Source organism: Lampetra fluviatilis, chromosome 39, assembly GCF_964198595.1.
Source record: "Lampetra fluviatilis chromosome 39, kcLamFluv1.1, whole genome shotgun sequence".
Taxonomy (NCBI): domain Eukaryota; kingdom Metazoa; phylum Chordata; class Hyperoartia; order Petromyzontiformes; family Petromyzontidae; genus Lampetra; species Lampetra fluviatilis.
In genome coordinates this window covers 11706116-11732804 of record NC_136313.1, presented here as the reverse complement: position 1 = coordinate 11732804, position 26689 = coordinate 11706116, and the positions used below count along the sequence as shown (strand labels likewise).

The window sequence follows — 26689 nt, the reverse complement described above, 5'->3', positions numbered from 1 at the left end:
GGCGCGTGAGTGACGCTGCGTGTGTGTGACGACGCGTGTGTGTGGCGCGTGTGTGGCGCGTGAGTGACGCTGCGTGTGTGTGTGTAACGTCGTGCAGCAGGCAACTGCTGGCTGCAGCAGACACGCGCCGGGCGGTGCAAGGAGCTGTTGCGTGCGGGCGTGTCGCGGGACGAGTGTTGCCGCGCTAGCGGGCCCGGCGCCGGCTTCACGGCGGGCGACCCCTCCTCGGCCACGCTCTTCCGCTGGCTCGCGCTCACCGGCGGGGCGCCCAACTGCACGCCCTGCAGAGGTGGGGCGAGGGTGGGGGGCTGCAGCGACGGGCAGGGTCTGAATCACACGCGTGTTTCTCATGTGTAATTTCACCGTGTAGTCGGTAATTGGTTGTCTTCAATTACGTAGAAAAAATTAATTTGAAATGTTGTACTGTGTCTGCATCACACTGAGGTTAGCAATTTCTAATTTACATGCAATTTGGTAGTGGAAGGTGGCAGCCTTGGTAGGGATGCGTCCAGGGATGTACCTCTCCCTGTGGCCGTGGCTTCTGAACACTCCGGCCTTCGAGCGACCTGGAAAATGTTCAGTGGCGAATTAATGTGGGAATACCACTCCCTGCCCGCGCGGCCTCTGCCTCGTTAATGGGAGACGCGACCAAAATAAACAATTGCTCTTACCCAGTCGGTGCCCAATCAAACAGCCCTTGCAGCTGCATGCCTAGGCCGTGCAACCCAGGCTGCCTGACATGAGTTCGAATCTCTAGTAAATAGACAAAGGTCATTAAAAGTTATGAGCGCGGCATTATGGGAATCTCGTGACGTTACTGCGACCAGCATGCGGTGCCACTGCACTTCGACCCACGGGCCGGAGGGGGCGGGATTTTGGATAGAGAGTCCCCATCTCGTTCCTTGCACCAGCGCCCATGCCACGCACGCCACACCACTGTCAACGGCACCACCGCCACGCAATTTAAACACTGTCAGTGTTCTTGTTCTGTATGGCACGTTGCAGAGATAAACCATCACGCAAACTCCGGTCATCCGCGCAGCAGCGGCTTTTGGCGAACCATCGAACAAAGACGGTCACTGCATTGCGTGCTTTCATCTGCGCTTCTGCGGCGGTCTGGAACGCTCTTCTTTCCAATATTAGGAAGCCACTGGAGCTATGCACTTTCACATCTAGATTGAAAACTACATTTTTGGAACTGCTTTTTGTGTTTAGTTTGTCCTTCTCCCGCACATCTGATTAGCACAGTTGGCTACGTACAGTGCGAAATTGTTCAATATACATACGACAGACAATTCTGGCTGTCGCCTGATGAGGCTGGTTGTAAATACCAGCGAAACTTTGTTTTCAAATTGTAAATGTTGTGGGTTTACTTTCCAACACACCAGTGTGCTGAACTAGTAACGAATTGTCATGTTTTGTTAACGTGACAAACCTTACCAATTAGCTGTATCGGTGGTGGCGGGTTTAACGACACATTGATATTTACATGACCTAATCCGAAAAAACCTCTCATGGAAGCAAATTTATATTTAGAATGGCTGTAAATGTTAGAAATTGACCTCTGGGTTTATTTGACAAGGATGGCGGTAAGCTGGCGGATTGCTTTGGTGTCGTTCAATGGTCTTGTAGGGCAGGTAGCAGCTGACCGTGTGCTTCGTTATTTGCTCCACTTCACAGTGGCATCTGTAACGATATTTCATCTTCTGCTTGTGCAGAAGCTGAACGCATAGGCCGATGCGCTGTCAACAGAGTAACTATGGCAGTGTGCACAACCGTAACTTTACAGTTCTCCTTTTCTCATTGTTGATGCTTCAAGCCTCTATTGGACTGCCTGAACCTCACTCACACAAACAATATATATTGACAGTATGATTATAATTATATTGACTTTAATCTGCCGTTTTAATTAATCTCTTTACAACAAAATCCAGGGCTTCCGAAACGCCAGCTCTCAAGCCTCCGCTCGGCTCTAGATCTCTTTTGTTTCCAACCGCCAGTGCGTGCCAAGTGTAATGACGTCATTTGCATGACGGTGTAGATTGGAGGATTGTGGGAAATATGGAAGCGTGGAGGCGCCTGTGAGAAGTGTGAAGTTTGTGGTTCTGGCTCAATTTACGCGTGAGTGACTTATTTAGCACATATGTCAATCAGGGTTTCCACCTCCGTGCTACAAATAAAAATCTGGAACATATCATGGATTGTAAGGATAAGTACTGGCATGTTTTGCTCAACTGGGAAACAAGGAGCAATTGTCAGTCCAGATGTGAAGACATAGCAGGGCCCTCCTGAAAATAGTGTTGAGACTCGGCAAGCAAGCGAAATATTAAATAAATAATATATGGAGAGTGGAGTGCTCTGAGTGTAAGTTTATTGTCTTTAGGGGTGTATTATTGCTATTGTTAAGCAACTGGCAAACAACTGGGACAAAAAAAACATCGTGGAAAACGTACAGATTTCCCAGGATAGCCTCAAAGGACAATTCTGGGAAAACCCAGGACAGGTGGAAACCCTTCTGTCAACAGACCCTGTAGCCTCTCCCTCTATTCCCCTGTCTACCGTCCTGCCTCTGTACGTGTCCAACTCAATGTCCCTTCCACTCCAATGGCACTGGGTTGTCCAGGGACAATGCGGTAGCTCCAGGTGGGCACTGCGTGCTACCTTGTGTGTTCTCGCCAAGAAATCCACGCAGAGGAACGAAGATGGTGACAGCCTAGCAATACCCTCTGGCGCATCAAGCACCACCTCTGCCTTTCTCTTGTTCTAGTTTAATTAGTTAGTTAATTATTAAACTAAACAATTTTTATTTTACCAGGTAAGGCCCCATTGAGATATATAGCTTTTTTCAGAAGCGACTTGTCCACAAATGATAGCTCAACAAAGTAGCTTACGTGGAAATGTATAGCAGCAAAATACTCTAAACGCGTGTTTCGAAATGTTGAGGGAAAACCGGAGGACCTGGCGAAAAAGCCATGCGACCATGGGGAGAGCATGTAAACTTTAAATATACATGCGTCAGGGTCGGGATTGAACGCACGAGCTCCTGCATACCAGGAGAGGTAGTCAGCATCTCGCCATCGTTAATCACCTGCTCTGATTGCACCTTCCATCTACTGTAGCTCTGATTGCCCTTCCATCTAGCAATATGTTCGTCCGTCCGTCCATCATTTGCCCGCCTGCGAAATCAGAATTTGGCCGCCTGTTACATTGTCCCCTGTGTCTCCGTTATATGAAATCACTGTTGTCGCGAGCTCGCGCCAAATACTGACAGCTTATTCGAGAGAGCACAACAATGTGTTAAATGTCGCGTGCGCACTTGGCCACACCATCGTCAAAATCTTGACACTTCGCAATGAAGCAATGTTCAACTCCCAACCCTCGTGCCACACTACAATCTCTGGAGGCACCAAGATGGGTGGCTGGGTGCGTGGGACGACGTGGTGCGCACAAACGACCCGTTTATTTTTTTGTGTGTGCCAATAATGGAATTAGGACCACGCTGGGCCCCCTGCGATGCAGCCTTCAGCCGTCAGCTCTGCTGGTGGGGGCCGGCGGGGTGTAGACAAGGTTCCTGCCCTCAAATAACCCCCCCGAGTCTGTTGCTGCTGCCACCAACTGCGCAGCCCTGGTGGACTTGCGCCCCACACCACCGCATCTCCACCCCCCCACACTGCCCTCTACCCCACCTCACGTCTCCCGCTCAGTTGTGTTCCACGGGACGGCGCTGCAAGATTCCCGGCGTTCCCGCGCTGGTCCTGGGGTGGGGCAACCTGAGTTTCCTCCCCTCCACTACTAACGGCTAAAGCCCAGCGCCACGCCGGAGATCGGGGTGGCCATACAGAGATGTTGGGGTGGCATTGGTTGCCAGCTCAGAACCGTCGTTTTGTTTTTGAAGAGGAGATTCGTTGTTTTTTCGTTACGAAAGGAAGTTTTTTTTCATATTAAGGCTGAGTTATTTGAGCAAGGGGCTGGCTGTTTTAGCGAGACAGACGCTGGTTCTTTTAGTGAAGAGGTAGGATGGTGTTTTGTCAGCCTGCTGGCAGTTGGGCTGTTCGTCAATGTGGTGGCTGTTTTAGCGAGAAGATTGAACGATGTTTTTAAATATTTAAAGCCACCGATGGATTGGTTTATCAAGGTCGCGCTGGCTGCTTAAGCGACGAGATGGATCGCTGTTTTATCACAGTGCCAGTGGGGGGTGGGGTTTGGGCTATTTATGAAGGTGGCAACGGCCGGCTATTGTTGTGAGTGTGCGTGGTTCTGTTTTCACGAGCTGGCAGCCGGGCTCTTTCATCAGCGTGGTATTCGAGAGCCTCAGACGCACACGGGCTTAAGCTGCCGCGCCTCGGCCCTGTTTATCTCGGCGAGCGAGAGCGCCCCTGTTTACCTCGGCGCTAAGACCACGTGTGCCCCGCGGTCGCGGCCACGGCGCGGGGCAACATGCGGCGAGCAACACCGCGCCGTGTGGCTGTGGCGTTCGGGAGTGAGGGCTTGCCGCTTTGGCGTTTTCGCAGTGGAATCTCACGCTGTGGGAAATTACTAAGCGAGCGACAGAGTTTGAATATTTTCACGTCTGCCTGGGAGTATCTTTAGTGGAAATGTAACACGACAGGTTGATAATATCGCACGCTGCGTGACAGTGAGGGAAAAAAGTATTTGATCCCCTGCTGATTTTGTAAGTTTGCCCACTGCCAAAGAAATGATCAGTCTATAATTTTAATGGTAGGTTTATTTGAACATCTGAGAGACAGAATAACAACAACAACATCCAGAAAAACGCATGCCAAAAATGTTATAAATTGATTTGCATTTTAATGAGGGAAATAAGTATTTAACCCCCTCTCAATCAGAAAGATTTCTGGCTCCCAGGTGTCTTTTGTACAGGTAACGAGCTGAGATTAGGAGCATACTCTTAAAGGGAGTGTTCCTAATCTCAGCTTATTACCTGTATAAAAGACACCTGTTCACAGAAGAAATAAATCAGATTCCAAACTTTCCACCATGGCCAAGACCAAAGAGCTCTCCAAGGATGTCAGGGACAAGATTGTAGACCTACACAAGGCTGGAATGGGCTACAAGACCATCGCCAAGCAGCTTGGTGAGAAGGTGACAACAGTTGGTGCGATTATTCGCAAATGAAAGAAACACAAAATAACTGTCAATCTCCCTCGGCCTGGGGCTCCATGCAAGATCTCACCTTGTGGAGTTGCAATGATCATGAGAACGGTGAGAAATCAGCCCAGAACTAGACGGGATGATCGTGTCAATTATCTCAAGGCGGCTAGGACCATAGTCACCAAGAAAAAGTTGGTAACACACTACGCCGTGAAGGACTGAAATCCTGCAGCGCCCTCAAGGTCCCCCTGCTCAAGAAAGCACATATACATGCCCGTCTGAAGTTTGCCGATGGACATCTGAATGATTCAGAGGACAACTGGGTAAAAGTGTTGTGGTCAGATGAGACCAAAATTGAGCTCTTTGGCATTAACTCAACTCGCCGTATTTGGAGGAGGAGGAATGCTGCCTATGACCCCAAGAACACCATCACCACCGTCAAACATGGAGGTGGAAACATTATGCTTTGGGGGTGTTTTTCTGCTAAGGGGACAGGACAACTTCACCGCATCAAAGGGATGATGGACGGGGCCATGTACCGTCAAATCTTGGGTGAGAACCTCGTTCCCTCAGCCAGGGCATTGCAAATGTGTCGTGGATGGGTATTCCAGTATGACAATGACCCAAAACACACGGCCAAGGCAACAAAGGAGTGGCTCAAGAAGAAGCACATTAAGGTCCTGGAGTGGCCTAGCCAGTCTCCAGACCTTAATCCCATAGAAAATCTGTGGAGGGATCTGAAGGTTCGAGTTGCCAAACGTCAGCCTTGAAACCTTAATGACTTGGAGAAGATCTGCAAAGAGGAGTGGGACAAAATCCCTCCTGAGATGTGTGCAAACCTGGTGACCAACTACAAGAAACGTCTGACCTCTGTGATTGCCAACAAGGGTTTTGCCACCAAGTACTAAGTCATGTTTTGCAGAGGGGTGAAATACTTATTTCCCTCATTAAAATGCAAATAAATGTATAACATTTTTGACATGCGTTTTTCTGGATTTTTTTATTGTCATTCTGTCTCTAACTGTTCAAATAAACCTACCATTAAAATTATAGACTGATACTTTTTTTGTCAGTGGGCAAACGTACAAAATCAGCAGGGGATCAAATACTTTTTTCCCTCACTGTATGTAATACTAGTTTGTGGGAAGTCCACTGTTCTTGTCTCGCTAAGAGAGACTGATCCCTTACCATGATAATGTGGAATTTCCACCACCGGTCATTTTGAAGACCACCAACAGAGATGGGTACAGTTGTCCGTCCCCCCGCACCTCCAATTACGGTTGGCTATGTACGGTTAGAAAGAATTTCAACATGCATACAACTCGGGTTTGCATAGGGCGGGTTTGTGAACACACTTCCTTGCGCTGCCATCTCCTGGATTCCCCGCTGCCTGGCGGGTTTAGGCCTTTCGTAAACCTCTTCACGATCCACCAACCCTCACCCTCAAGAGCGCCGCACTACAGCCGTGCGTCACGGCGCCCGGTTATTTACTTACTCGTGTATTTATGGGATAACACACAGACGATGATGTACGCAGAAGTGGCCAGGAGACAATTGGTGCGCATGTCTATGTGACGCGAGAGAGCGATTACTTCTCATTAGCAGCAACAGCAGCAGGAGGTAACACTCGACAAGTTTTTTTTAAAACAAGATGAGCCAGATGGAAACGTGAGTGCGTGCGTCTTTGTTTGTGTGCACGTGTGTGCGTGGGCGCGTGCGCCACAAACCCGGCGACCCGAGTTCGATTTCCGCTCACGAACACCAACACCAGAAACGAATATAGGTCAGCCTCAAATTAGTACCGGGAGCGTTATGTAATCATCGCCACTGGGGAGACAAAGGCGGCCGGGCGTGGTGCTGGCCACCCCCCGCCCTTCGTGTACCGTGTCGGCCTTCATCGGTGCTCGCTCACAGCACTTGTCCCAAAAGTCTGTTATGGCTAGCCGGGGGATCTTTGTGCGCGCGTGTGTGCGCGTGTGGGCGTGTGGCGCGTTCACTGCTGGAGTTTGGTCTAATTAAGGGCAATGCACCCGCATGACCGGCCCCGGTGGGTGGAGAAGCACTTGGTGATTGTGTCGGGCCACATCGCCGCCGAGCAGGAAAGTTCAAGTGAGTCCCAGAAAGAATCTAAGAAAATAAGCAACAATCTAGGGCAGCGGGTTGGAAACAGTCACGAACAAAATTGGAGGGGGGTGGGAAAAAAGGCACGGGAGACCAGCCATGGAGAAGTGAGGCTGGGTTGCTGAGTGGGGGTCCGAGACACAGCAGGGCATTAAGCCGTCCAGTTTCATTTATTTAGCCAGGAGATCAGTGGCGGCTCCTGCAAAATCTCTCAGGGGGGGCAAATGTCTGGATGATTGATAAGGATAAGGTCCACCCATGCAATGGATAAATTAACAGCTTAAGCATGTAAAGGCAACTTCACTTCTTTAATATTAATGAAAAATAAAGTGACTCTTACAATACATCTTGTTTGTTTCTATACTCACTATTAATACAATCCACTCAGTTTCTTTTATTAAAGATTCCACTAGGTGGCGACAATTAATATTGTTGGATGAAACGTGCTTACGTATGATGACGTAAGCACGTTAGTGCGAGCCTTCCCGGAAGCCATAGAGAATGCATTGCAGCGCCCGCCGTTCGAAAAAAAAACGTCTTTGAATGTAAGTCTATGGGAACACTCTGGGCGATTCTCAGCCGGAGTGAAATCGCCCAAAAAGAGGCGGTACTCCACAGAACGTGACATGACGTTGATTGGACTATATCCAGAGGCACAGTAACGGCTCGCGAAACTCTGTGGTTGAATGACATTGGTGGTGCGTCGCCCAATCGCCCTAATGAAGAAACCGCCCCTGCAGGAGATTAAATAAATCCATTGACACACGTGACACTTCATTGCCTCTTTTTGGAAGGGCCATCTTAAAGTTACACGGGATATCCTTAAAATAAAATTATTTTTAGCTGTCAAGTGGAGAGGGAGTGCGTTTGATACAATAATATTCTTACTGAGATAACTGCTTTTAATGCTTTTTGTGTTTAGTTTGTTGTCCTTCCCCGGCACCTCCGATTAGCACGTTTGGGTTGGCGACATAAGGTAAAATAAGTTCTACATACATACTAAAATAACTTCCACTGGGAGATGCGGTGGCACAGTGATTAGTATGCTCGTATTCTTTGGGTCTTTTGTTAAGTCATGTAGATAGGTTCAAAGAAAATAACAAAAATTACGACGTTTTGATCGCAACACAGGCGGTCGTCATCAGAAAAAGGGGGCTGGCTTCTAAAGGCAAACTGTTAATAAAGGTTTAAAATGGGCGTAGCCCAAATGTCAGCAGCATGGGCGGGGCAGCTAATGTTAATGTAAGTGATGGGCAGCGACCACGAAGGTGGTGAGTTTCCACCAATTAAAGGGCTGCCAGGTAAAAATTAGCATGTTAATGTCAGATCGGTGAGCGGCCTCCACAGCTAGCGCACTGAGGTGGCTATGTTAATGTGAGAGATTATCATGTTAATGTAAGATCGCAGAGCTGCTGCACATCGAGGTCGGTGTGCGAAGGTGGTTGTGTTGGTGTGAGAAATTTAACCTGTCAATGTAAAATTGGAGAGTCGAAAATAACAACTAACATCGGAAGATGGCAGGATGGGAAAATCACAGCCAGTTATGACTTAAACTGGTTGATAACGTCCTTCCAATGATTGCTCAGTTTGTACCCATCTTCTCGGTTGAAATTGTGTCTGTATAAATGGATGGTTTAATGAACGAATTTTTGTTGATAGCCAGTGGGTTTGCAAAGTACGTTCGTACTTTGATCAGCCATGGCCGAGGTATTGGTCCAACCGTGTTTCAGATCTGCTTTATGTTCACGAAGACGGTCCGAGACATGTCGCTTAGGTTCCCCAAAGTAACTACTGCCGCAGACACAGCTTAGTTTGTAGACGCCGCGGTATTGAATGTCAGGGATCACATCCTTCACAGATGGGATCAGATCACAAATTGTATGTACTGTGTTAAATCGAACCTGGAGCTTATCATCACGTGTAAATGTAAAGATGCCAAATATGCTCAACGCATGTTTCTAAATGTGGAGGAAAAAACCGGAGGACCTGGAAAATAATCCGCACGACTACGGGGAGAACATGCAAACGCCAAATATACAGGCATCAGGGTCAGGAATGAACCCACAAGCTCCTGTATACCAGGCGATGTAGTTAACATCTAGCCACTGCAGCACGCCTATAATACATGTGTAATGGGTTTCGGAGACACTTGTAGAGGTAACTTCTTTATTACAATACAACACTCCATTCAGTCCTCATACTCTGTTACAGCCTAGGTACACAGCATAGGTACACAGCCTAGATACACTACTCTGGCTACGACTCTGGGGTCCTCCGGCTACAACTACCCTAGGGGAGGCTATCTGATCCGACCGAGCTAAGGTGCGGGTCTGGACTCTGGCTTCCTCGGAACTCCCCATTGGCTGAGGCCAAAGCCAGCAGAACCAATCTCCATAGCTGTCACCCTTCCATCACGTCAGGGACATGCCCCCAGGCTTCCCCCCATTGGCTGTAAACCAGGACCGGCAGAGCCAATCACCATGACAAGTTGTAATACGTCAGTGAGCCGGATATATTCTCATATTACATCACCCCCCCCCCCCCCCCCCCCGGTGTAAAAAGTCAGCCATCTCGGCTGGGAAAAGAGGGACAAGCCGAATCCAATTTAGATAATTATTAGGGCGTCTGAGACGCATTAACAAGGTAAGGGGGGGGGAGTAGGCGTCTACGCGCCGATGAATTCAACCATTAACAACAGACATACATTAGGACGCCCCTGTAGCGCAGTAACAACAGGGTAACAGACCGCAAGGCAATCATAACTAACGAAACGGAAGAGATTTCGACCGCGTACGCGACGCAGGACCCTCTTCGTTTTTCGCGCATGGTCGCCTCGCTGCCCGATCTGCAGGAGGTGTTTGCCATGGAGAAGAAGAAGAAGAATGTTCGGTTTCGGTCATATCCGGAATAGGTCCCGTTGGAGGAGGGACGTCCGGGGTCTCGTTGTCCCTCAAAACCTGTTCATCTGCGGGTGGTACAACACAGCCCCGCTGGGAATCAACGGGCGAGGCAAGTGGCACATTCGGCACGCCAGACCCCGGCAGGTCAACAAGTGGAGATGAGGGGCCAGCACGCGGGTCAACGTAGTGTTTTAGTCGCAACGAATGGACATACCAACGACGTTTGCCGTACTGGACGCGAACACTCTGGGGGTTCCGAATGTCCACCAGCCTCACAGGCCCCCGCCAAGGCCTGTGCAGTTTAGGGGACGTGCCTACTGGCACCTGAGGGCAATGGAGCCATGCCAGATCGCTCACCGACCAGGGCATGTCAGTTCGCGATCGACGCGCATACCTCTCGTTCCTTGCCTGCGTACGGGCCGTCGCACATCTGGCGGCTTCTCGCGCCTCTGTAACCCATTTAAGCGAGTCCCGTACATGATCAGGAAAGGAAGGGGACGGTTGTTTACCCACTGTACCCAGTTGCACATCAATCGGGGGTACATTCTCACGGCCATACATCAGAAAAGATGGCGAATATCCTGTGGACGCGTGCGGAAGCATGCGGTATGCCGCCAGGACGCCCGGTATGTGCAAGTCCCAATCGGTTTGTTTTTCACTTACCGTGTGACAAAGCATGGCCGAAAGGGTGCGGTTAAACCGTTCCACCATGCCATCCGTTTGCGGATGGTAAGGGGAAATGCGGATTTTCTTTGTGCCCAGCGCAGTGCAAACATCCTTGAGCAATTTGGAGGAGAAGTTACGTCCCTGATCTGTGAGCAGCCCTTCGGGTGCTCCTTTATCCATCACATAACCATTCAAGAAAGCGTCGGTGATGGACGCGGCCGTTTGGTCAGGCAGAGGCCAGGCCATAGGCCATCGAGAAAAATATTCGATCCCGACCAAAAGGTATTTGTTACCCCTAGCTGATGGAGGGAATGGGCCCAGGATGTCCAGAGCAACTAGTTCATTGATACAGGATACCTCAATCGAACGTAGTGGCGGAACATAATGTTGCCGAGGCGGTTTCCTCTTCGCACAATCATGGCATGACCAGACAACGTCAGTGACATCTGCCGTCATGCCGGGCCAAAAGAAATACTGCTGCATCGCGGCCAACGTTTTCTGCACGCAGAGGTGCATCAATTTGTCAGCGTGCAGAGCGCGGAGCAGGTCGTGGCGAAGGGATGTCGGCACGACCAGGCGTGAACGGTCAGACAATCCATCAGTAGACATCAATAGTCCCGCCTGGCCCCGGAACATCTGCCATTTCTATCCCGCCAAATGAGATCTCGGTTTCCTGATCAGTTTCCGCAGCGGAGCCAGAGAGGCATCGGCCTCCTGCTTGCGTAGCCACACCGAGTGCGGCAAATGCAGTGTATTGTCGGCGCCAACGGGTACATCCTGGCCTTCATCGTTCGACATCGCCCCCATAACCGGACAGGGCGAAGTAGGCAGCGCTGCACAACGGTGAGTACCCATCAGACAGGCGCAGGGAGGAGTCGGGGGCAACCTGGAGAGAGCGTCCGCGTTGCCATGGCGAGTACCCTTGCGGTACGTGATCTCGAAGGAAAATTCCTGTAATGATTCCAACCACCGAGCCAATTGACCCGATGGTTGTTCCAATTTCAACGAATATTGCAAGGCCGCGTGGTCAGTGCGCACGAGGAATTTCCTTCCATACAGGTACGGCCGGTACTGGTGAACAAAATGTACTATTGCTAACAGTTCCCGTCGCGTCACGCAATATCGCGTTTCGGCAGGGGATAGAACCCTGCTGCCGTATGCCACCACTCGCTCGACCTCATCTTTCCGTTGCGACAAAACAGCTCCTATGCCGATATCGCTAGCATCCGTGTCAAGAATGAATGGCTGAGAAAAGTCCGGGTAGTCGAGCGTCGGCGCGGTGGCAAGGTGATCCCGAAGAGATTGAAAAGAGCGCTCCTCTTCCGGGCCCCATTTAAATCTCAGATTTTTCCCCGTCAGAACATGCAGTGGCTTTGCCAATGTCGCGAAGTTCTTAACAAAACGGCGATAGTAGGATGCGAACCCAATAAACCGCCGTACGTCGCCCACCGAAGTGGGCGTGGGCCACTCTCGGACACACGGCGTTTTCTGAGGGTCCGTGGACACACCGTCCGAGCTGACGATGTGACCCAAGTATCGGACGGACCGTTGCAAAAGGTGGCACTTTTTCGGTTTAAATTTTAGGTCAGCCTCGAACGTGACGCTGAATACGATGATATCGTCCAAATATATGAGGCATGTTTCCCACTGCGGCCCCGCTAGTACCAGTTCCATCAAACGTTGGAACGTCGCCGGTGCCGCATTCAATCCCATAGGTAAGCGGTTAAACTCAAAAAGGCCTTGTGGCGTGCGGAACGCCGTTTTAGGTTTGGATGCGTCATCGAGGGGAAGCTGCCAAAACCCCGACGACAGGTCGAGGGTGGAGAAAAAATTTGCCCCTGACAAAGCGTCCAACGAGTCGTCCATCCGTGGCAAGGGGTATGCGTCTGCCACGGATATCTTATTCAATCTGCGGAAATCTACACAAAACCTCGTTCCACCATCCTTTTTCTTAACCAGCACCACCGGCGCGCCCCAAGGACTGTTGGATGGCGAAATTATATCGGCCGCCAACATGTCGTCCACCGCGCCGCGCACGTGTTCCCTTTCAGCAGGGCTCATGCAATGCGGGTGCATACAAATCGGTCCCGCCGCACCGGTGTCAACATGGTGCGACAACAGCGAGGTATGGCCGAGTTCCAAATCTTTTTACTGAAAACGTCAGCGTACTGTAACAACAATGAATGCAAAGCGTTCCTTTGCGTGGTCGACAACGATGTATTTTCCCTGCACAAATCCGCGATCCATCGATCCTGTGAACGACCATAACGAGGTCCATCAGCGGCTATTTTAGTGGGTGGTTTACCCTCAAAGCTGGTGAAATCGGTAGTGGCGTGAGCCAATACCGATCCAGCTGGAACAACGACCCGGTTCAGGCCCCCATTCAACACTTGTATGAACGGGGCCTGACCCGGCCGAACAATATTTTGAGCCGCTACCAGGGAAAAAGATTTAGCCACCGAATTCGATGGGGATAACAGCACACCTGTCGCACCATCCGCAGCATCCAAAGGTTTCCGGTAACGCAGCGGAATAAGCATCTGCGAGCCCGACGGCACCTCTGCCGTGGCAGCAACCATGGCGTTAACTGCGTTACCCGGGGGCGAACGGCCCAGCAGGGAAGGCAGGAACGACATCCTACAGCCCCCTGGCATTTCTAAGCACCCTTGGTCGACAAGTATCTTAACTGGCATGCGGCGCAAGAAATCGGTGCCTAATAGGCATGGGACGGCCAGTGAGCGAGAAATCAACACTGGTCCCTCCGCGGTAATATTACCGATAGCAATGCACGTCATTAACCGGTCGGATCCGTGACGTGGGAATAGACAGGAGATGAAAAATGACATCGGAAATGATGGTTGCAGACGCGCCTGTGTCCACCAAAATACGGACATCGATCTCATGATGAGCCCGACGCGGCAGCTACCACCCTACGGGCCAATTTTTTCCATTGTGTATTAGAGTGTGGCATCGACACAGGTGTACAACAATTTCCGTCCGGAGCGCAAATATGTGTGTGAGTGGATGGGTGATGTGACAAGACCTGCCGGGTGTCCGATTTGTGCTGACTCACCCGAGGGTGTCGTGGATCCGCGCCCGGTGGAGGAGATGGAAGTCGACTCGACGGAAGCGGAGAAGGCAGAGGTCAGCAGCGGCAATCCCAGGCGAAATGGCCCCGTCGGCCACACTTGAAGCACGTGGCCGTTGTCGCCCGGCGGTCGCTCGTCCCGGGCCCTGCACGTGGTTGACCCGTATCATCACACTGGTCGTGCAGCCGGCGTCTCGGGACCCAGCGCGGAACAGCAGCCATCACCTCGTCGTCGCCGGAGTCATCGGAGCAGTGGACGACCCGCCGTGGAGACCACCCCAACGATGGACCGTCTATTTGGGGGTTCCCCGTCCATGCCGCCATCTGATCCCAGCGCTTCAGATTGAACTTAGCGTCCAAGCAGCGCGCCACCCATCGCGACGTGAGCGGTTCGTGGCCGCATACTGGCAGCGAGATGTTCAGTTCCTGGGATAGCTCAAGCATTCGGGAAAGGATGAGAGGATCCAGGAGATCAGCCATCGAGTCGGGGTAGGCGGCCATGGCCAACGCTAACAGCGCCCACCGGTAGGCCAAGGGCGATTCCTCTGATCCTCGACGACGTGACATAAATTTTCTAGTAGCCGCCATCGGCGGGTCGTAAAACTCTGCCATCTCTGTGAAAGTGTAGTGACATAGAATGGTCACTACTATGTCGGCCGGTACGAAGGCTGGGGGCCCCAAGGGGGTGCCTGGGGGGTCACGTGGTGGAGGGATCCGGACCTTCCCAGAGGTGGGGGAAGTGAGGCGTGTCCTGGGAAGGGAGGCGTGGCCTGAAGAGAGCCAGCCACGCCGGGGCGGAGCCAGCCACGCCAAACCAGATATAAGCGTGGTGTGAACGCAGAGCGAGGCTGTTGTACTGTACTCCGAAGTGAAGACATCATCGGTCGTCAAGTCCCGAGTCGTCGTCCTGGGCCAGGCAGGCCGTTGCCTGCCTGGTCCAGTCTGTGTCGTGTTCCAGAGTGTTAGTGAGTTGAGGAAGGTGGTCACCACCTCATGTACAGCGTTATGTTATTTACCGTTTAATAAATAGTGTTGCCTGCAAGCTGCGTGTGTGTGCACCTAATTCGGTCTTACTACAAAAGCATCACGAAGCGTCTTCTTCTTGGTCGCCAGGATGGATCGGAAGACCGCCAGGGAGACATCATCCAGCAGCGTGGGCAGCACCTCCAGTGCCTCCGCCTCCGTCCATCGAACGGATCTAGAGGCCGACTCGAAGCGCCATGTGAAGGCACTCCAATCGCCCCCGGCGATAAATTTGTAATAAACGACTGGACCACGATGTCTGGCTCAGTATCCTTTATTCGGTTCGTGCTGTACACCCACACGGCTGTCTTTACTCTGTAGCTTCTCCACGGTGCTGACTCCAATGTCGGCCCGATCCACAACAGCAGCCCCGCTGCTGTTTCTCTCACACAGCCCCCCTTGGCTGTACTCGCTGCAACTCCTCTCTCTCTTCGCAGCTCTGACAGCCTCGTGCTGTCTCCCTCTCTCCCTCCGCAGCTCTGACAGCCTCGTGCTGTCTCTCTCTCTCTCTCCGCAGCTCCACCTGGCAGCCACACCGCTGCCTCTAACACGCAGCCCTTCTGGCTGTCTCCTCTGCAGCTGCACACCACTCCGCAGCTTCCTCTTGTCTTCGGGGTTGGCTCCCGATGGCCGTCGGTGCCCCCCCTCTTCTCACTCGCCCGCGTGGCCTCACTCTTTTCCGCTCACACCCCGACTGACTTCCCCTTCTGGTTTACCCGCTTAAGGACCCGAACCTTCCACCTACGTCACATGACTCCACCCCCCGTGACGTCACATCCGGAAGGTCGCTTACGCCCGCATTACACCACCCTCCCCCGTAGAAAAATCCCAGCCGACCTCGGCTGACCAATAGCAAATCGTAATGCGGCGAACCGAGCTTCCCCCCCTAAAGGACACTAAGCATAAAATGTAACAGCAAGAACAACAACAACAACGCAATTAACATCAACGAACGTACAAAAAGCATGCAATAAATACAACTGTAAGAAAAAAAATAACAACACAGCAACAATCAACGAAACGTAAGCGATTTGGAACGTGTGCGGGTCGCCGGCCCGTCCCGGACGGTCGGCGGCCCACTCGCAGAACGGGAACGCGATGAAAGTCGAGGAATGACAGGGGGTAATCCCCCTGTTGCAGCTGGAAGTCCACCGACGTCCCGTGTCCCTAAAGAGTTAGTCTTGGGCTTGTCCTGTGACCGTGCCCGCAGCTGGGTCGGAAGGGCTGCAGGGCTCGAAGGTCCCGCAGACCTGGCAGGCGTCCTCCGAGCAGGGCCCCTCGTCCCCCGCAATGTCACGGCCGGCCTGTCTGGAACAGGTACGACAGGCGCTCTAGCAAGATCAATGGACGCAGGCAGGGGAGAGTCAGCAGCAACAGACCCCGGCAAGGCAACATTGGGGGATGACGCATCATGTAAGGGAGCAACATATGGTTTCAAGCGCGACGTATGCACAACCCAGCGACGAGACCCAATCTGGACGCGTGCTGACTGTGGGTTGGGAACCGCAATGAGGCGTACGGGACCATGCCAGGGTTTGTGCAATTTCGGCGAGGTCCCCGGACGTACCTGTGGACAATGAAGCCAGGCTAGGTCCCCAACCTTCCAAGGGCACTCCCCCTCGGACCGTCGCGCATATCGCTCGTTCCGGGCCTGGGCTTTGGCCGTAGCCACGCGGGCATTCTCCCGCGCCTCCGTGACTCGGCGAACCGTGTCCTGAATGTATTCAGGAAGTGGTTTACGAGGTCCCTTGACCCCAGTTCCCAATTGCACATCCACAAGGTAAAACGGCGAATATCCTGTAGCCGCATGAGGCGTCATCCTGTACGCCGAAAGCACCCCGGGGATGTGCAGATCCCAATCTGATTGTTGTTCACTCACGGTATGGCAAAGCATGGCAGACAATGTCCTGTTCAGCCGTTCAACCATACCATCCGTCTGCGGATGGTATGGGGATGTCCGTACTTTCTTAGTCCCAAGGCCCGCGCACACTTCCGCCAATAATTTAGAAGAGAAATTCTTGCCCTGGTCCGTGAGGAGTCTCTCAGGCGCCCCCTTATCCATAATATACCCAAACAAAAAGGCGTCGGTAATGGCCGCGGCCGACTGATCGGGCAACGGCCAGGCCATCGGCCAACGGGAGAGGTACTCAACCCCTACCAGCAAATATTTATTACCCCTCGCCGATGGTGGAAAAGGTCCCAATATGTCCAGTGCCACCAATTCATTGACTCGAGACACCTGAATCGACTGGAGAGGCGGCACGTAAGGATGTTTCGGCGGCTTACGTCGTGCACACGCAGGGCACGCGCGCACGTGCCCTACGACATCTGTCGCCATGCCGTGCCAAAAATAATGACGTTGCAACGTCAACAAGGTCTTCTGCACCCCTAAATGTAAGAGAGTGTCACAATGGAGGGTTCTAATCAACTCGAATCGCAAGGACGTTGGTACCACCAGGCGCCAACGTTCCTGGAACCCCTCCCGCCACATAAGCAGACCATCTCGGAGAGCGGTTTGCGGCCCCATAGCTGTACTCGGACTCCCATTGTCCCTAGCAGACCGCTTCCGCAAGGACACCAACGACTCATCCATCATCTGTTCCCGGATCCAGACAGACCGCGGCAGGTTCAAAACCCCGTCAGCCGGTCCCGGTTCCATCGGAGTGTCCGACTTCTCGACGGCCAACGTAAGTGGCTGAGGGGGGTTTGGAATCGGCGAACACCTATGCGTCCCCGACTCACATTTACAATGGGCGCGCCGCGGTAATCTGGAAAGTGCGTCAGCGTTCGCATGGCGCACTCCCTTCCGATGTTGAATTTGGAAGGAAAATTCCTGTAGCGTGTCCAACCAACGTGCCAACTGTCCGGATGGCTGGTCAATTTTAAGGGCATATTGCAAGGCCGCATGATCCGTACGCACAATAAAAGAACGACCGTAGAGGTATGGTCGAAATTGCCGTAGGAAAAAAACAACCGCCAATAGTTCTCTGCGAGTGACACAGTAGCGGGTTTCCGCAGGAGACAAGACTCGGCTACCATACGCCACGACACGCTCTACACCCCCTTTAGACTGTGATAATACCGCCCCAATACCTGTGTCACTCGCGTCCGTATCAAGAATGAATGGGTGATCGAAATCGGGATAATCCAATGTTGGGGCCGTGGCCAATAGATCACGCAGACTCCGAAAGGCCGCCTCCTCCGGCTGTCCCCAAACAAACTTCCGTCCTTTACCCATAAGGAGATGCAAGGGCCTCGCAATCGTCGCAAAACCCGGCACAAATCTTCGGTAATACGAGGCAAATCCCAAAAACCGCCGAACATCCCCCACGGTGGCCGGAGTCGGCCAATCCCGGACGCACGCCGTCTTTTCCGGATCCGTGGACACTCCCTCAGCACTCACAATGTGCCCCAAATAGCGGACGGACCGTTGCAGTAGGTGACATTTCTTTGGTTTGAATTTCAATTTGGCAGAACGCATCCTCGTGAACACTGTCTCCAGCCGCGTCAAATGTTCATCAAATGTGCGGCTGAAGACAATAATATCGTCCAAATATATAAGACACGTCTCCCACTGCAACCCCGTCAAAACGAGCTCCATCAACCTTTGAAATGTAGCAGGGGCCGCATTCAATCCCATCGGGAGACAGTTGAATTGAAATAACCCCTGCGGCGTACGGAATGCGGTTTTCTCCCGTGAGGACTCGTCAAGGGGAAGCTGCCAAAATCCCGAAGAGAGGTCCAGTGTGGAAAAGAACTTAGCCCCCGACAATGCGTCGAGAGAGTCATCCATACGCGGCAGGGGGTACGCATCTGCCACCGATATCTTATTCAATTTGCGGAAATCAACACAAAATCGCAATTTGCCATCCTTCTTCTTAACCAAGACGACCGGAGCGCCCCATGGGCTGTTAGATGGCGATATAATGTCCGCAGCCAACATGTCTTCCACTGCCCGCCCGTACGTGTTCTCGCTCCGCAGGACTCATCCGATGCGAATTTAATCGAATAGGGGCAGCATCGCCCGTCTCAATGTGATGGTAAAGCAAGGAAGTGCGGCCCAAATCCAAATCATCGGAGCTGAACACATCGGAATATGTCAACAACAATTTACGCAGCGCACCACGTTGCTCCATGGACAGGGAAGAATTTCCGTCACATAAATCAGCAACCCAACGATCATCCGAACTCCTTGGCTCGGAAACCCCAGCAACAACTCCCCGGCTATGCGGACAATCATGGGTCGCAAACGCCGTAGTGGCATGTGCCACAACCGTACCGGCCGGGACACGGACGTTTTCTCCCCCCGCATTAAGCACCTGTAAAAACGGTAATTGATCCGGCCGGACGATGGTCTGTGCCCCCACTAACGCCAACCCAGTTGTTATCGTGGCGGACGGTGACAACAAGACCCCTACTGCTCCTAGCCGATCAGGCAGGGGCTTCCGATACCGCAAGGGTATAAGCATCTGTGTACCAGGTGGGATGTCCACAGATGCGACGGACAGCGCCTGCACTTGTACGGCCGAAGCAGGTCGCCCCCAGGGCGACGGCAGAAACGAGATTTGACGGCCCCCCGGCAGTTCAATACAATTCTCATTGATTTTGATCAAAATGGGCATCTTAGCCAAAAAATCGGTGCCTAACAAACAAGGAACCGCCAAAGATTTCGATATCAACACAACACCCGAGGCCGACACATCCCCAATAGATATCTTAGCATCCACCTGACCCACGATACCCATGCTACCCCCGTTCGCAGCGACGCACGACCCATAAACCGGACGCACAGCCCCCGGCGGGATGCCCAACAGATGGAAAATGACATCCGAAATAATAGTCGCAGACGCGCCGGAGTCGACCAAAATGCGTACGTCCACCCCTTGTATAGACCCCGGTACAGTGGACGAGCCCGTAGCGGCCGCGACGACTCTCCGTGCCAACTTGCGCCACTGCGTGACTGAGCGACAAGGCCCCGTCGAAGGGCATGCTTTAACCACAACGTTAGGATGGCGCAACGACGGTGATGGGTGAGGTGTAAAGCCTTGCCGAGTGTCTGGTGCGTGCCGACATGCCTGTTTCGGAGGATCTTTAGCCGACTTGTCCGGTGCCGAGGCCTCCTGCTGCGGCGGAGCCGGGAAGCGGGCCCAGCAGTCTCTGGCGTAGTGGCCCCTACGCCCGCAGCGGAAACATTCGGCCTCGTTGCGCCGAAGCGCAGGCCTTGCCTCCTGACGGCCCCGTTCTGGTAGCGCTGCGCACGGTCTCGGCCCGCCGCGTCCCGTCCATGGAGCGGAGGCGGCCGTCAGCTGTTGAGGGCCCCGGTCATCCGGAACATAGACAGCCTGCGCAGGGTTCCACCCCAGCGCATCCCCTTCTTTGACGGGCCCCCCCGTCCACGCCGTCACTTGTTTCCAGCGACGGAGGTTGAATTGCGCATCGAGACACTTAGCAGCCGTCCGGGAAGTTAGCTTCTCATGCCCACACACAGGCATGGGGATCCCTAGATCCCGAGACAGCTCCAACATTTTCCCTAATATGAGAGGCTCGAGCAGGTCCTGTGGCGTCTCAGGATAAGCTGCCATGGCCAGCTCCAGCACCGCACCCCTGAACGCCACGGGCGACTCCTCTGGTGCTCGTTGTCGTTGAGCGAATCGCCGATGCGCATCATCTGGTGGCTCATAAGCATCGGCCATTTCTTGAAAAACACCACGTAAAGTTGCCTTCTTATCGGTCGTTATGGAACGGAAGAATCGGACAGATTCGTCGTCCAGGAGAGTCGGCAACACCTCCAAAGCCTCCGCATCGGTCCATCTTGCTGTGCGTACCGCCGCCAAGAAGCGGCAGGCGAACGCGCTCCAGTCCCCACCGACGGAAAATTCTTTAACCGTTGTAAGGTGGCGACTCCGACTCCTCTTCCCGCCGTCTTCCAATGGTGGTGGTTGTGGTGGCAAATTCAAAATGGCGTCGGCCCGCGGCGTGGCCAAGATGGCGGTTTGGCGCCGCGGAGCGCGCAAAATGGCGGCCTCTTGCCGCGTGGGCAATGGCGGCGGCAGGACAGGCAACGTGGCGGCCCGCGGAGCACCAACTGCGTCCTCCATCGTCCCTGGCGCGACGAGATGGCACAGATGCGCCAGGACGTCCTTAAGTGCCTCCAGTTGTACTGCCATCGCTTGCCATCGTTGATCCGCGTCTGATGATGTCGACGGACCCGCCACCGTGCCAACATCCTCCACTCCCGTTCCCGCGGTCGCCTCAGCCGGGCTCTCCTCCACCACCCCAACAGGATCCGTGGTTGGAGGGAGTTCGTTGTCGTCGGACGAAGAAGCCGATGCAGGCGCCGGATTAACTTTCTTCCTCACTTGTTTCGACATGCCGTTGCACTTCCGACACCAGTGTAATAAACGACTGGACCACGATGTCTGGCTCAGTATCCTTTATTCGGTTCGTGCTGTACACCCACACGGCTGTCTTTACTCTGTAGCTTCTCCACGGTGCTGACTCCAATGTCGGCCCGATCCACAACAGCAGCCCCGCTGCTGTTTCTCTCACACAGCCCCCCTTGGCTGTACTCGCTGCAACTCCTCTCTCTCTCCGCAGCTCTGACAGCCTCGTGCTGTCTCCCTCTCTCCCTCCGCAGCTCTGACAGCCTCGTGCTGTCTCTCTCTCTCTCTCCGCAGCTCCACCTGGCAGCCACACCGCTGCCTCTAACACGCAGCCCTTCTGGCTGTCTCCTCTGCAGCTGCACACCACTCCGCAGCTTCCTCTTGTCTTCGGGGTTGGCTCCCGATGGCCGTCGGTGCCCCCCCTCTTCTCACTCGCCCGCGTGGCCTCACTCTTTTCCGCTCACACCCCGACTGACTTCCCCTTCCGGTTTACCCGCTTAAGGACCCGAACCTTCCACCTACGTCACATGACTCCACCCCCCGTGACGTCACATCCGGAAGGTCGCTTACGTCCGCATTACAAATTCCTTAATTTGAGAAAGAAGATGTCCGCGGTGAATGGCCGACGCCTCGAGCGTCTCTATTCCCGCTTCCCGCGTTCTTCGCGTCTCCGTCAAAATGGCGTCCGGCGGCCGCGTGGCGACTTCCCCGCCCAAGATGGCGTCCGGCAGCTCCATCACAGCCGCCCCGTCCAAGATGGAGGCCTCTCCCCGCGCGGCAGGAGCAATGGCGGACGTCGATACCCGCTGCAAATCTTGGTCCTCGGCAGTCGGCTGAAACCCCGGCGGCCGACCCAGGGCCGTTGAGGATGCGACCGCTGTCACCAGACTCAGCAAAATCGCGCGGAGCGACTCGATCTGCTCCGCCATTAGCCGCCATCCTTCGTCCGCATTTGAGGCCGTCGCTTCTGCAGCCTGTCGGCGATGAGCGGCGCCGAGGAGAGCAGCAGCCGGAGGCAGAGGAGCCGTAGCTCCCAGCAGTTCGTCCTCGTCCGTCTCAACTTCTTCCTCCGACGGAGGGTCCGGTGGGTTCTTTTTTCTGAGGTGCTTGGACATCTTGAAGATCGTCCAAACGGTCCCAGAAGATACTTCTGACACCAATGTGATAAAGCTTTTTGAGACGACTTCTGGAATCCGTCTTTTATTCACTTTGGGTTACAGCTGCTTCACGCTGCTGATAGGCAACGTGAAGGGACAGATAGACCGAGAGAGACGCACTGCCACGTGGCAACTCGGAGCCCCGCTCTCGCGTGGCTCCTTCCTCTGTTCGTTCCCGTTCTGACCACGTGTCGTTCCTCTCTACCCCTATTTAATACCCAGGTCACGTGGTATGCTTCAGCCAATCCTCGTTAGCCTGCATCGAATCTTCCAGGCTTCCCTTGTCAGCTCCCGGGACCACGCCCCTGACTCATCTCAGAACCAATCTCCATAGCTGTCACCCTTTCATCACGTCAGGGACATGCCCCCAGGCTTCCCCCCATTGGCTGTAAACCAGGACCGGCAGAGCCAATCACCATGACAAGTTGTGATACGTCAGTCAGTGAGCCGGATATATTCTCATATTACACCTGGTTCGGTGCGTAAACATCGTCACTTGGAAGACAGGCGGCCGTGCGTGGTTCCTGACCATCCACACCTCGTCAGTGTTGCCGTGTCGCCGCCTTCAAAGGTGCTCAGCTCGCACCACTTGCCCGTACATTCTACGCAAGGCAATACGGGGAACCTTTTTTCTGTGCATGCGACCCTAAATCAAAACTAAACTATCTTTATTTTACCACGGAAGGGTCCACTGCGCTATATAGCTCTTTTTCAGAATCGACCTGGACACAGATGATAGTTCAACCAAGTGGCTTATCATGTGGAAAAACCGGAGGACCCCAAGAAAAATACATGCGACCACGGGGAGAGAGACACACAGACTCCAAATATACGACAGGTGTTAGGGTCGGGATCGTACCCACGACCTCCTGTATACCAGGTGAGGTAGTTAACATGTCGCTACCGTGGCGACGCCCCCCTCCTCCTCTTCCCCCCTGTGCCACGTGTGCGAGCATGCAGAGTCGTGCGAGGGTGTAGAGTGCGCGCCAGGCAAGAGGTGCCGCATGAATCGGCGCAACCGTCCGCGCTGTGTGTGCGCGCCCGACTGCCGAGAGGCGCACCGGGGGCCCGTGTGTGGCTCGGACGGCCGCTCCTACCGGGACGAGTGCGCCGTGCTACGTGCGCGGTGCCGCGCGCAGCCCTCGCTCTCGGTGCAGTACAACGGCAGCTGCCGCAGTAAGTAAGCTGGTGGTGGCGGTGGTGGTTAGTTCGATTCACGCTCATGGACAACGCCAGTAACGATTATCTAAACCGGTTCTGGGCCTCCCATAAGTAATCTCAGCCTGAAATGAGTACCTGGTGTGATGTGTAAACATTTCCACTAAGAAAACAAAGGTAACCGGCCTTCATAGGTGCTAGCTAGTATTTGCCCTAAACGTCTGTTAAGACTATATGGGGGAACTTTGTCTTTGGTGTCCTGTGCTAGTAGTCAGTCCTGCACGTGTCTAAGGTTTTAGATCCGAGACTCGACCCGCAACCCTGCGTCAGCACCACTAATCTTTGCATCGCCACGTGCACACAGACGCACAGATTTAAGACAAATATTTCCCATATAGCCTTTAACAGAATGTTGGCAAGCACCTACTAATATTGACACATACCATGCCCGCGTTTGTCTCCCCAGTGCTGATGTTTGCACACTGCACCAAGTACTAATTTAAGTCTGAGTCTACCTAGGGGAGGACAAGGACCAGTTTTTTTTATGATCGTCACTGATGTTGGCCGTGAGTGGGAATCCAACTCGCGTCACTTAATCCATAACGCACAAACACAATATCACATTAGGGGGGCTTGGCACAGCTTCACACGGCACCTGCCGAGTGTTGACACTGTGATTTACTGCGGGGCCAGCTCCTGTTACACATTGCCCAGCTCGTCACCACGGCGGGGACTGCGTGTTCCACCGACCACACACAGAGAGAGGAGGGCATGGCTATCGGTGTACTGCATGCAGCTCATACTGGCACCATAGTGGAGAGATGATAACTACCTTGCCTGGTATACAGGAAGTCGTGGGCTCGATCCCGACCCTGACGCCGATATATTTTGAGTGTGCATGTGTAGTGGTGATACGCGCTGGGTGTGTACGTCATGTGCCAGCGCGTATGTACGTGTGTGTGTGGTGACGCGCGCTGACGGGGAGGAGCAGGCGTCAGTGCGCGGGTGGGGGTAGTGCTGCTGATTGGCTGTGTGCCGGTGACGCGCTGAGAGGGAGTGATCGGGGGGCAGCGCGGTGTGATTGGTCGAGGAGTGGAAACACGCGCTGGGCGGAAACGGATCGTAGAGATAGCGCGTGGTGATTGGGTAACTGAGGAGCGGTGCCGACGTTGAGGTCCGCATCCGCTCCGTCTCCCGGGAGGAAGAGATATATAAGATGATGCACAGAGGAGTAGAGGGCAGAAGTGGAACCATCTAAGAATGAAGACGAAGGTGCAGAGATAGAGCCCGGAGAGGAGAGTAATGGAGAGGAGAGGAGAGTAAGGGAGAGTAGAGGAGAGTAAGGTATAAGTGTGTAGCCAGAGAGAGAGAACGGTCTACACGAGCTGAGTGATGTATAGTGTATAGCCAGAGAAAGAGAACGGTCTACACGAGCTGAGTGATGTATAGTGTGTAGCCAGAGAGAGAGAAAGGTCTACACGAGCCGAGTATGCATACGGTGTAGCCAGAGAGAGAGAAAGGTCTACACGAGCCGAGTATGCATACGGTGTAGCCAGAGAGAGATGCAAAGTCTACACGAGGCGAGTGGAGAGTGTAGCAGAGGCGCAGAGTCTACACGAGACGAGAGAAGAGTGTAGCCGAGGCGCGGAGTCTACACGAGGCACAGAGAGCCAGCAGCACAGAATCTAAGAGAGTCAAGAGAAGCGTAGGGTGAAGAAGAAGAGGTCACGAGTTGTACCGTTGTATGGTGACCGCATTGTGAAGAAGAGAGGCCACGCGTTGTATCGTTACAAGTCAAGATTTAATAAAAGAAGTGTGTTCCCGTCAAGGAGTTTCCTGCCGTCATTTTCCAATACTTCATCTGGCGTCAGAAGTGAAACGGGCTTCCAAGCATGGAGACAAGGAAGACCCGTAGGACCCACGGGATTGACCGCGAGGAAAACCTGGACGACTCGGGGCCGCTGGTGGCGGGGGGTGAGGAGGAGGACTTGCCCACGCTACAGGATCCGTCGACGGCGCCGGCCGAGCGACCGGGGACCGAGGCCGTGCTTCGTGAGGCGCACTCCCGACTGGCGGAGCTGCTGCTCGCCGCCGCGTCCATCTTGGCGGAGATCAGCTCGTCGGGAGGAGCGGGGACGGTGGGGGACATTTTACAAGGTCGCCCTGCAGATTCCCGCCAAAACGAATGGGGGATTCCCGCCATTGCGCCTGGGCCTACTTTTGGCGGGAACGGCGAGCGCCACGTGGTGGTGGGTTCCCAAGCGCGCGCATCGACGTCATCAGCGCGCGAGGGGGTCCGCCATTTTACGTCTGCCGCTGGAGCCGCCATCTTACACACCGACGGAGAGGCGGAGAGGAACCACGAGGCGGATGACTTCATTTTTCAGCAGCGTCTGCCCACGTTGTCAGCCTTCAAGGCGGAAGGCGGAGACTGGGGCAAATTTCAGCGAAGGTTTTTGGCGCATCAAGAGATGTCAGCGTGGTCCGATGCTACGGCGCTGCGGGCGTTGCCTGCCCTGCTGGACGACGATGCGCTCGCGGCCTTCAGGTCTGCACGGAAGTCGGACCGCTCCACGCTGAAGGATGCGCTGGGTTTGTTGGCCAGGGTCTACGGACCTCCCTCGGCGTGCCGCCATCATTTCTACGCAAGACGGAAAGCGGCCACGGAGACCGCGCTGGCCTATCGCACGGCGTTGCTGGCTCTTGCTGATGCTGCGTTCCCTCGGATGGACGAGGAGGGCCAAGACGCGATGGTTTTGGAGCAGCTGCTTAAGTTGGCGCAGGACCTGGGGGTCCCTATCAACACAGCTGACGAGATTGATATTTCTTCTTTGAGAGTCGCCACGAGTATTCAAGCGCACGAGGCCCTACAACGGAAACAAGGAGTTGGTTGCAACGCTGCTGTCGTCGCAGCTCCGGGTTCGGTGGTCACCGAACCCCAAGTCGTCAGCCCACGAGAGGAGGCGTTCGCCACGGGACGACCAGGGGACTGGAGGCCAGGGGCTCGGTCGCCTCTGCGATCGGGCCGAAAGTCGGAGCAACCAAGATCTACTCCGACCCTCGTCACGTGCTATAACTGCG

The 26689-nt window shown here is 53.8% G+C and overlaps 1 protein-coding gene across 2 annotated transcripts in view; it reads left to right on the top strand.

The window, feature by feature from the left end:
• LOC144946003 (follistatin-A-like) overlaps positions 1 to 26689 on the top strand; it is a 62401-nt gene that overhangs the window by 14047 nt on the left and 21665 nt on the right. Inside the window, exons 2-3 of one of the 2 annotated variants that reach the window (XM_078874735.1) lie at positions 101 to 289; positions 23411 to 23626. In XM_078874735.1, the coding sequence (XP_078730861.1) occupies positions 101 to 289; positions 23411 to 23626 (405 nt within the window). Of the gene's footprint in view, positions 1 to 97; positions 290 to 23410; positions 23627 to 26689 lie in introns of both variants that reach the window. The other variant, XM_078874734.1, reaches the window with a different exon arrangement.